At 39.7% G+C, this 12,226-nt stretch overlaps 1 protein-coding gene across 3 annotated transcripts in view; it reads left to right on the plus strand.

Moving 5' to 3' along the window:
• The window catches only part of prex1 (phosphatidylinositol-3,4,5-trisphosphate-dependent Rac exchange factor 1), a 79,216-nt gene that overhangs the window by 36,147 nt on the left and 30,843 nt on the right, over positions 1-12,226 (plus strand). For all 3 annotated transcript variants that reach the window (XM_088290561.1, XM_088290563.1, XM_088290562.1), the window contains exons 11-14: positions 4,061-4,208; positions 9,929-10,029; positions 11,692-11,795; positions 12,070-12,119. In XM_088290561.1, the coding sequence (XP_088146687.1) occupies positions 4,061-4,208; positions 9,929-10,029; positions 11,692-11,795; positions 12,070-12,119 (403 nt within the window). The remainder of the gene's footprint in view (positions 1-4,060; positions 4,209-9,928; positions 10,030-11,691; positions 11,796-12,069; positions 12,120-12,226) is intronic.

Genomic DNA, 12,226 nt, shown 5'->3' on the forward strand with positions numbered 1-12,226 from the left:
AATCAGAAATGTTGCTTCGATACAGTTGTCCTTGTTGGTGCCGAGTCTCATTTTGGATGCATGCGAGGCTCCCTTAGGTGATTAATGAATGACTTGGATGTGCCTTTGTCCTGAAATATCAATGTTGTGTCCCATGGTGGTGTTCCACCTTCAACAATACTTCCTTACATAAATATTTGCACTTTAGGTGTCATTGTGTTTGATTGTTGGATGACTTATCGCATTTCATACGATTGAATGAGCTCCGTGGCTCTTCATACTTGTCATCAAATTAGAATTAATCATGAAACAAAATCAGATTTTGGATTAAGCATGTAGCCTGATGCCCGTTTGTCTCCTTAAATTGTTTTCATCCCTCTACTGCCTTACTAAGTGTTCCCACCTGTTTATTGCAGGCCATCTGTCTTTATGTTGTATTTCACACTAAATTGCTTTAACTAGATTTGCTGTGTCACATAAAAGGCCACCTGATAGTATTGATGGTTTAAAAAGATTAAAAATGTGATTGTTTGGACACGATTTGGTCGGAAATGCAGTATCATGTTTCACAAGACGGTCATTTTTTCCTCTGTAATCTGGGCATATGTGGAATAATCACCCACTGCGGATTTTAACAACGTCAGATCTGATAGTGTGATGAATAAGCACACGGGAGTGTTCGGCAGCTTGTGGTGTTAAATTACGAGCTGGCGGAAACTGACCTGAGGCTAACAGATGCCCGATCAGTCACGCCGCCTCATTTCCACTCACACTTCCCTTTTGACAATGTACACTTCTCACTGTGGGCTTACCTTTCGGTCAGCCTATTTATTTCAGACTTCCATTGTGAGGTTTTCTTCAGCAAAGCTTGACATTTCACCTGATACAGCTTGTGTGTTCAGTGTGTTTTCACTGCGCTCACGCGTGGCTGCAATCAATCGTCCTAAAAGAGCTCAATTGTTTATTAACTGTGAGCCAGTCACATGACCTTATCCGTATTCAGAAAAATTCGTGCAGCGGCAGCCTCCCTATATTTCAACACCTTCCATAATTTGTTTGGATTTCCATATTTTCAACATTATGTCAAACACATTACTAGATTACTGGCGTTTCCTTCCTGAGACCCGTCCACTTTAGTTAACGTTTAAAGTTGTGTAATTTTACCCTATCAGGCTAAAATAGATTAGCATTCCCTCAAACATCCATCCATCCATTTTTGAAATGTTTTTCCTTACGAGGGTTGCGGGCGTGCTGGAGAAAATCCCTACTGTCTTCATGCAGTAAACATTATGATTATTATTTTTTTTTAAACATTTTATTTGTATTGTATTTGATCAAAAAGAAAAGTTCCAACTGATTGTACTTACAATATGAAAATCTGTGCTTATTTCAACAAGTATGAAATAGTTAATTATGACAAAAAGGGACCGATGAGCAAGCATCGTTATTTTGGCATTAGACACTTCACTCTTCACACACAAGTATCAAGGGGTATTAATCAAAGGCTAACTCCATGGCAAAGAAAATGTACTTGTATGCACGTGGATTACCGTACATTGACATGACTGTTAGCTAATGACGCACACCATCGAGCCGGCTTAAAACAAGGTTTGCACCCTCAGACTGACTGCGCAACACCACTGCCGTAGGTAGAGGGTGGGCTGCAGGGGCACTGTCCCCCATTTTCCCCCTTAAATTTAAAAATAAATAAATAAATATCTAATATATATACTTGGAGAAAAACATTTTTGGTTCAGTGGCTCCAATTGGCAAACAACAAAAAATTACAATTGAGGTATCAGCTTCTAAACCAGGGGTGGGCAAACCTTTTGATTGGAGGGCCAAAATGGGTTCTAATATTGGACAGAGGGGCCGGACCAGGAGCAGATGGATGGAGTGTTTTGGTAACCTCACCTAATCGGAGATAAGAAATACATTTAATTTTAAATGAGAATGAACAAAAGCATTACAAAAATATCTGTGTTTGACACACCAGAGTATTTAGAAAATAAAACCTCAACGAGGTTTATTCATTTAATTTTTTTCAAGTTTGGCGGGCCGGATTCAAACGTTTAACGGGCCGCATGTGGCCCCCGGGTCGTAGTTTGCCCACACCTGTTCTAAAAGGTGTATAAATTTTTTTGGGGGAGACCCTCTATCCAGTAAATATCGTACCGGAGTAAATCCAACGGAATTCTCGAGAGAACAGCCTCCTTAGATAATGTGATTAGGTCATGCTGGTAAGTGAAAGATGACAAGACGCAGCTCAAGACAAACTATGGCAGCTGGACAAGAAGCTGAGAGGTCTGTGCACTGGAAAGACCCCCGTGTGTTGTTCAATAACCCCCATTGTTCTTCAGCTGCTGTCACATGTAACACAACCCAGCATCCATCACGGCCCACCAGTACAACCACCCAAGACTCACTGGGCAAATTGACTTTTCATTTTTATTTTTTTGTCCCGCTTATCTTTCTTCCGCTGACTTGCAATCGCAATCCAACACTTGACGCATACATTTTATCGCTACTATTGAGTTTGTTTTATTGGTATCCCCCCCCAAAATGTGGTACAGTCACGTTCTTTGAGTTAAAATATATTGCCGAAACATGTCTTTCATTTGACAGGCATATAAGGGACACATTAAAATACAGCACCGGGAAATTCAGCATTTACAACCTATGAAACAGTTTGCGAATAATGAGACTTTCTTTTGTTTCTTGGGTGACTTAATTTTTTTTTTAACCCCAAATCCTTTAGAATTATGTTTGAATTATTTCATTTTTTTTATTGTTCTTCACTGAATTGGCTGTTGTGCTATTACTGTACACTATAGTGAGTTTGCAAGGTTACTGGTACAGTGCTTACTGGTTAGCACGTCTTCCTCACAGTCTGAATTTTCTGGGTTTGAACCTTAGATCAGGCAGTCATGTGTAAAATGTGCATGTTCTCCCCGTGTTTGTTTGTTTTTTTCCCCCCATTTTCTACTCCGGTTTGCCCACATCCCCAAAACATCTGTCTACATACTGTATGTCTGTTTGTGGCGAGCAGTCCAGTGTGCACCCCGCCTCTCACCAAAAGTCAGCCAAGATAGGTCCAGCTCACTCGCAACCCTAACGAGAACATGCGCTATAGAGAATGGATGGATTCAAAACAAATGTATTTGTCTAAATTTGATGGTGTCAAAGCTAAACTGATTCAACTTCTGACAGGAACATCAGAATGATGATATTCATGTTAAGTTCAATGTGCCCCAAAATAGACTTGAGTTGCTATTGGTGAGCAAATGACAGACAACGTGCACAATATAGTTCACAAGTTCACCAAAACCCACGAGGAGTTTAGGAAGGCGATCCAGGAGTGGACTCACAGGAGGGGCAGCTCAACTCACAATAGGCCCTCGCAATAGCATGTACTGTACATGTCTTTGCTGCAAACAGTGCGAGCCACATAATTGTTAACATATCAACACAGAAGCAAGATTCCAATCACAATGCTCTGGCTTAACTTTGTCTCAAGAAATAGCTTGCTCAATTGAGATTAATATCTGGGATTGTTCTTTATTTCCCATGATTAGTTTGGCATGGCATCAATGCAAACAGCTGGGTTGATTTCTTCAAATAGCCCAAATACTTCCAAATATGCTTCGTTCTTTGCCTCTGAGGGATGTCAACGCCATACTGTCCAAAATAAGGTTATGGTAGGAGTTGTTGGTCTCTTAAAGCACAATTTACACCACTATTGGTGCATTTAACACATTTTTGTTAAATAATTGGGTAATTCTAATTACATTTATTATATAATGTACAATTAAAGATCAATTATTTTACTGTTAAAACATTTTTGAAATTTTTTAACTTATTCTTTTTTTTTTTTTTTTTAAACGTCACGAGTCCAAAAATCAAGCGTAGCTTTTTCCGACCCATTCTAATAATGTGCCCATATTGCACATCAATAATTACACAATGTAATAATGTCTACTGATGAAATGTCTTCGGATACAGCGGGTGCATTCATTGCGTCATCCAATTTTCTATTTATTTTTTCATCTCCAACAACTTTTCTCTCTGTTGTTTTTCGCAGGTCTTAAACTTGGGATGGAGCGGGATGCTTATGTGATGATAGCTGAGAAAGGAGAGAAGCTCTATCACATGATGATGACCAAGAGCCGGCACCTCATTAAGGACAGACGCAGGAAGCTCAGCATTGTGCCCAAGTGCTTCATGGGAAAGTGAGTGCAAGTACGCCGCAGTGCTTTTCACAAGCGCTTCTATTCAGTGTTCCTGGAAAGTCTTGGCAAGATTTCCACTTTCTTCCCTCCTTCCTCTACCTCTGCTTTGGCTTCCTAGCCCAAAGCCTTACCTTCATCTAAAGCCAAGTCCTTAGTCAAAGTCTTCCGGAAAAGCGAGGCCAATCTGACGTCATGAATAATGACTGGTATCAACCAGACTTTTACCATCAGGAGACCTCAAACTGAGGCCATCCCTCTTTCATTCGTATTCATTTATGTTACTCGAATAAACAAAAAGGGCCTTTTAAGACTTCTCTTGGAGATTTGGAAATGACACTCTGTGAGAAAAGGAAATGAAAACTAAAACTTGTTCAGGATTGTCTGAAATAAGACAACCCTAAATTGCCATTGACATTCACTTCATCACTGAATTTCCTCTTCAAATTAATTGATGACTGCTTACTTGGCTTAGTTTTGTAAATCAATTAATTTTAGCACAGATTAGTTTCTTTCCACACTTCAGACATAATTGTTCTTTGCATAACGGCATGGGCTGGGTTGTTCCACACAACACAAATAGGAACATAATCCTTTTAAATGAGGAATTTTCTGTCCTCAGTCAGTGACCTGGTCTGCGCCGCGACCCTTTTGTAGTCTGGTTCTTGCGCCGCAGAAATCAAGTTCGTCATTACAAACCATGTTCTTTTTTTTGGGTGCAAAAATAAACATGATAATAAGAGAAGAAATCTTCACCACTTCAGCCCGTGAAAGCACCTCATTGAAAAATGAAAAATGGATGACAGATTGGACGACTGCACAAATAATATTATAAAAAATACAAATACTGTATGTTCTATCTTAATTTATTTGAAATGATGGGTAAATATAGCTGTTCGCAAAATATAGAATGGAAGCTGTATGGTGATGCATGCAATATTCAAGGTGGGAGGAAATCTGATTTTTCTCATTATGACGCACAAATTCATAGCAAAAAAGTGATGATTGTTGAATCTGCTCCAGGCTCAAATTACCATCATGAAAAGCTTTATTAATTGTACAAGTTCTGCTAGTGTAAAAAAAAATTAAATAAACATGGTTCAAGACGAGATGTCAAAACACTAACACGTGTTCTCACCCACCATAACTCACTCGACTTTATGCTGTATATTCTGATCATCATTTGTGATTATTTTTAATGAGCAAGCTTGTGCCCTGAACTTTTGGTTACTCTACATGATAAATTTGCATCGAGTTCCTGAATTATGGGACACGTGCTGTTACTTTACTGATTATTTGCTTTAAAAAGTAATTTAGTGACTTCAGGTTACTTGATTTTCAAAGTAAGTTAGATTTCAAGTTACTTTGATAGTTACATTCAGCAGATACCGAAATTGGCATATTTGCAGATTTTTTTCTCGAAATATATATTTTTTTAACATCTCAAGTTTTGTTTTAAAACACATATTGAGAGTTAATCAACGTTTTGTAATTGTTTGAGTTTAAATTCTGATTTGTTTTTTTTTCCTCCCTCGCCTGCATTATTATTGCCACTTTAGCTATGTCGTACTGAGCAACCAGAACACGACATTTGCACCACTGACGTTGATGCGCTATTTTGCAAGGACTTCTGTTTTACAATTTCAAAGTTGTTAGCTCAAATCCACTGCACCAAGACAATCAGACAATGAAAAAAAAAAATACCGGTACACTCGGTTTCTGAAATTCTTAAAAGGTTCATAATTTTCAGTAGGCTATCAGCACAGGAACGCTGTCCTTACTCTTTTGAAGTGATGAAAAAATCTAGACATTCCTTGAAAATTGTAATAGATGATTTAGTGCTCCTAAATTAAAGCACACTAAAGTGTAACAGTGCTAAAAATAAAATCATGCGGAAAAAAGTGTCTGTTCCTTTCCGAACAACTGTCTCTCCTGCTGCATCACCCAAAGTTGTCTGATTACAAATAGATCACGGACAGCATAAAACCGCCAATGCAATTCGTGCGCTGGCTTGTTTGTGAAGTGTAATGAGAGAACCTTGCACAGCAGAGCAGGGCCGCACTAAAGAGCAAAACTTTGGATCCCTAATATGATTTAAAGAACCAGAGTACAATAACATGATTTAATGAGTTGGATCCAAATAAAACCGACATAAAAATAGTTCTAAAAGAATGGGATGGTTGTGATGTGCCTCCGGCCGCGCTTTGCTCTCGCTGCCCTATAACTGAATATGCCACTGTTCCGTTTGTTCCCACCGGAGCCCACTATTTTAAAATGGTGAGTCATAATTATCATGTTCTGCCCATCCACTGGCAAGTCACAACTCAGTGCCAGCAGTCGCTTTGAATCAGTTTCAAATTGTAATGTTAGTCAACGTGCGTCCTTGCTTCATCACTCTGTCAAGTGCAGTTAAAGAGAGCAACTCGTATTTGCACTCCGCATTTGTCCGACTGACGAATGGGCAGCACTCTGCACTCTTATTTCATTAAATCGAGTGGCCGCTTTGATAACAAGTCTGTTGTCCTGATAGCATAATGTCATCGCCTATCTGATCTTTGTCCGCGTTAATACACATTAACGGATCACATTTCGCGTCCGTTTTTTCCATGAGGGGGGCATGCAAGACATTACGGTAATGAGGCCATCAGAGTAAGGACCTTATTTTTTCCTTACTGCTTCATGCTAAGAAAAAGACTTACGGAAGTACACTTTTCAGCTTTTGATTGGCACTAGCGTTCTTCCAAACTTTATTCTTGCCAGAAGTGCAACTGGCTTCCACAGCTTGTCAAAATTAAGCAAACCTAGAAAGCGGTATTTTTCACACCTCAACAAAAATGACGGTATTGAAGGATAAAAAAAAAGAAAAATAATGAGAATGTTTTTATTAGGCTAAACAATGAATTAGAGTAGTCAGTGTTTTGGCAACTCAACAGCATCATCACGGTGAACTATTTTAAACTACAGACCCGAAACCTCTTTTGCAGTTTTCAACATTTTCATAACAAGGAATGACTTGCCATTTTATTATACATTTCTCATCCGTTTGACTCTATTTTATCACATGTAAAATCGATAAGAGAAATGATCTCAGATCTTATAATTAAAATGAAGTAAAGGTGTGCAATGTTACCGCTTTAATTTGAAATAATTTCACTAATCAATCAAAATTATATTACGTCCTGCATCCAAGCTAAGAGGCACACTTTTGAAACACTGACATTTGAAAAATTCTGGTTTGATCACATATTGTTAAATCACATGCTTTTAAACAAACACGGCTTTTCAAAAATTGCCATTTATTAATATTGTGATATTTCCCGAAATGGAATCAATTTGAATGGATTTGCTTCCTTAGTGTCGATAATTTGCAGCCATCGAGCATCCCATAAATAAACAACACACATGGGTGTGTCCCACCAAATCATTATCCTTGTGGTCCATCATTCGCTCTGTTGCCGTGGAAGGTTCTCTGTGTTTCGGTCGAATGCGCTCACTTATTAATCATGGTCATCAAGATAATTTCTCTAACAGCACCGTAAACAAAATTAATCTTGCATAACATCCACACACACTTGAGCTCTCTGTCAACTTTGATTAACAGTCATCCCCGGGCCTCGACGTGAGCGGCGTGCACATACGAGGAGGCGCCGTGCGCTCTAAAACGGAACACAAACAAACAGACATTGGATGCACTTGGCTGTTCACGGGTCAGAAAACCAAAATGATCAAATGCAACTTTTGTGCTGCCGGCTGTCGACAATGGTTGCTATGGCTGACGGTTCGAGAGGTCCGCTCTCTTCTGATGCATCCTCGACATGCATGCGCACACTTGCAGGCTTATACCAGCCAAGTGTGTGCGCGCGCGCTGCTGTGTGTACGCAACGAGAGACCGTCCGCATACAGTACAGTGCGCGGAAGCCGGAAACATAATCTAAATGTAAATACATCGGAATTGTGGGAAGCTCCACTTTTATTGGATACGTGCGTGTGCTCGCGTCCTGCGCTCATGTGATGTGAACTGACTGATTTGATTCAAGAAAATGAATTATCTTTTTCATACATGTCCAATGCATATTTCAACTCAAGACTATTAGTGAAGAAACAAAAAAAAAATGACATTTCTATATGCGCACGCATGGACATCTAATCTTCGTGTTTTGTGATGTAAAGTTATACCAAAATCCTGCAGCATTTTGGGGTCGATTTTGTGGTTCTTTTGAAAGACAAAACATAAATCTTTCTCACGTGCATGTTTCTATGTCAGTATGGAACTGCCGCACACATCTGCCAAGGATATGTTTTCATTTGGTGATTACTTTGTGGCTCTGTGGGTAGATATTCTTTTTAGATTTCACGTTCAGTTTTCTTCAGCTTATCGTGTGTATGTTAAAAATAACAAGTGAGCCAGGGCCTCTCGCAGCTGAATTTGGTCTTGAGTTATTAATCACAGTGCACATATTGTTTAAATCAGGTGTGGGCAAACTACGGCCCGGGGGCCACATGTGGCCCGTTAAACGTTTTAATCCGGCCCGCCGAACTTGATAATTAAATGAATCAACCGTTTTATTTTCTAAATACTGTGGTGCGTCAAGGACAAATATTTTGTTGTAATGCTTTTGTTCACTTTCATTTCAAATTAAATGTATTTTTTTTTCTCCGATTAGGTGAGGTGACCAAAACACTCCATCCATCTGCTCCTGGTCCGGCCCCTCTGTCAAATTTTAGAACCCATTGTGGCCCGCCAATCAAAAAGTTTGCCCACCCCTGGTTTAAATGAATAACCATGCCCACTCGCATTCACATTTATGTCCGCTTTTAGGCACTCCAAACTTAACATGGCGTGCATGTTTTTGTTTCTGTTTTCTTATGCTTGCATGGGAATTTATTCAATTTTTCCCATCAATCCAGGCAGAGATGCTCTGATTGCTCATCTCGTTTTCTTGTTCTTGTTTGTCCGCACCTTTCACAGCTGTTACACAAGAAACACGCTACCTCAAATGTGCTGCCTTCCCATTAGTACACAAGCGCCATTTAGCGATCAATAGCCCGGTCAATAATGCATTGCACTTCTTGTCATACAGAGACAAAGCTTTGGGCAAAAACATGCTGACGACTCAAAACATCTTAGTCTGCTTCTCCAGAGTGCTGCTTCTCAGTTCATGCTTGAAGAAATGTTCAAGCTTCTTTGGCTTGCGGGATCCAACAGAAACTGTTGGACTTGTTATGTCTGCTGAGTTTCTTTTGGCGCAGGATGCAAACGGCACCGCAAATATTATTGAGTCTTTACCACCCAAGCGAGCCGCGCTGCCGCTGCTCTCTTCAGTGTGTTACTAAAGATGCTTGTTTCTGTCACAAAGTGAAACCACCTCCAGCTGTTACCGTATCTCCATCGGAGTCCCAGGAGATGAACTCCCCCACTCGGAATACAGAATTTAGTTTGATGGGACGTCTTGGCAGCTAACGTCTTGATATGTTTCAGATGGCAACATTTTAAACTGATATTGTGTGAGTAGCTTCTAAATGTGTGAATAAAATGGCAAATTGGTTTATGATCCCTAATTGGCGATTGGTGCGATCAACAGTTGAACTGGAGGCTCTTTCTTCTTTCCTTCCTCCCTAAAATCAGCCTGGATGTATAAAAATAGAGCAATCCACATCTGTGTGAGATCCCCAAAAATCCCTTTAAAGCCCTCATTGACTCCTTTTTCTTTTGTTCTTCTCAGCGAGTTTGTATCGTGGCTGATCGAGAGCGGCGAGATCAGTAAACCTGATGAAGGGGTCAACTTAGGACAAGCCTTGTTGGAAAATGGCATCATTCACCACGGTGAGACTGCAACACAAAATTCACTTCCTCTCCCTCGTTCTTCTCACTTGTTTGTTTCCCCTTTTTAGTTTTACCCCCATACCAAAAGCTATGTGCTTAATTTTCATCTCATGTTTTTATTTTACTTACCTCCACCGAGGACTTAATGTTTTCATTGCCATTTTAGAATTTGTTACATAAGCATGTGCTGCTTAAATAGATTTTCCAGGTATTGGAACTTGGATTGGAAAAAAAAGTCTTTATTTATTTATTTATTTATTGATTTTTTAGATATTGACAAAAGCCTTTTTCTGACATTTGCCAAAACTTCTTCCACCAAACCGGTAATGTTTTTTGTGTGTGTGTGTGTGTGTTTCTGCTTGCTCATGTGTCACTGCATAAAAAACAATGATGCTATTTTGCGACGTTCATTTTCTAAGATTATCTGGAATCTCTTTGGGATCCAGGGAGTAATTTTTGGGAAACGCATTGATGGAGGCCTGCCCTCACTGAGTGTTCTCAGTTAATCATGCATGAGTCTTATTATTCAAATCCATGCATATGAATGAGGTGGCTTCCTACGAAGGTGTGTTATCTGATTCGGATCCAAATTTGGACTCCGTTGTACTTTTAGCAACATTCTAGTATCATTTCCCTGCTTTAGTTATTTGCCTGATGATATCTAAGATTCTGTTTAAGGGGAACAACAGATTTTCGCCAAACCTTGCCTTTTATGCAATTTCCCCTCCACACTGAAAACTTTCTCAAGCATAACATTTTCAGTTCCATTTACCTGAATTATGCATCGGGCAATGAAAACAAACATGCAGCTATAAATAATGTATGAATGCGGTGGTCCACGATGGTGATGAAGGATCTCTTGTCCATCGTAAGTGCACATCAGGTTATTTTCTGGTTCCCACGGAAAATCCCCCTGACGTCTACCGTCACTGTGGCCTACCACCTGAGGGTGATACAGTGATGACATGCTGGCTTCTGGTTTGAGGTTATGGGGAAAATTCTGGCCGAGCACAGTTGGTGTCACTGTCAATATGTGAGGTCATGAGGTAGACCCTGAGAAATACCGTTGGTCATGCACAAATTGAACATTAGCTGGCTAGCAAATTTAGCATACGGCGCGACTACGATAAGAACTGTGCAATTCATTTGAATATCATATCATAACAAATGTTTTCCCGGTGCGTTCCGTTGGTTTATGAAAAGAAATCAGTTCTAGACGATTAAAACCAGCAGCTCGTTTGTTGTGGTGTCTTCAGTGTTCAGCCAAATATTTATTTTCCAGTTTCTGTGGCGTATTCACTGGAAACGAGAATTTTTAATTGAATGTAAAAAATTGCTTGGAAGATGTTTATGGATATCTGCCAAGGTGAACTTTTGAGCCCAGTCATAAATTTATAACCCTGAAGTTATCGCTTTGCTTTTTAACCTTTCATCAATGGACATTAAAAAAAAAAAGATCAAGTAATACAGTGAAATCTTAACTCTTGAATCAAGACTGAAATTAATGCAGTCCAAAATGATAGAATAAATGGAAATTTAAAAAAAAGAAAGAAGAATCTGCTCCAGGATTCTAAGAACAGATATTCTCTACATCTTAATATTCACAATGCTTCCAAGAAAACATTTTCTCATGCCAGTTTCCCCCCTCTGGTGTCATTTCAGTATCAGACAAGCATCAGTTCAAAAACGAGCAGGTTTTGTACCGTTTCCGCTACGACGACGGCACCTACAAGGCCCGCAGCGAGATGGAGGATATCATGTCGAAGGTATCTCATTTCACGTGTCACTTTTGTCGTCATCGTCTCTCTGTACTTTTTTCCAAATAAAACATTGAGGTAATCACTTCTGTGTATGCCTTCTGGCACAGATTTCTATTCTTTAATCCGATTTGGCAACATTAGGTTTGATGGATGCTCTCTAAACGACACCCCTCAGGGCACCTCGGCTACAAATTTCCCACCTTGAAGCCATTTCTGTGCTCGTTTATGAATGGCGTGTAATGTTCTCTAACTCAACGGCACCGTGGTTCTTCTCTTTTAGGGCGTCAGGCTGTACTGCCGCCTTCACAGCCTCCACACGCCCGTCATCAAGTAAGTACCTGCCCTTTTGCTTGCTCACTTTATTTTGCTTTCTCTCCGGGGCTTATCTCACTTTGCAAAAATTAAGTTGCAACAGAGGAGATGAATAGAGAGTCAAA

Source organism: Idiotropiscis lumnitzeri, chromosome 3, assembly GCF_059441095.1.
Source record: "Idiotropiscis lumnitzeri isolate Australia: NSW breed Sydney's pygmy pipehorse chromosome 3, RoL_Ilum_1.0, whole genome shotgun sequence".
NCBI classification, from domain to species: Eukaryota; Metazoa; Chordata; class Actinopteri; order Syngnathiformes; family Syngnathidae; genus Idiotropiscis; species Idiotropiscis lumnitzeri.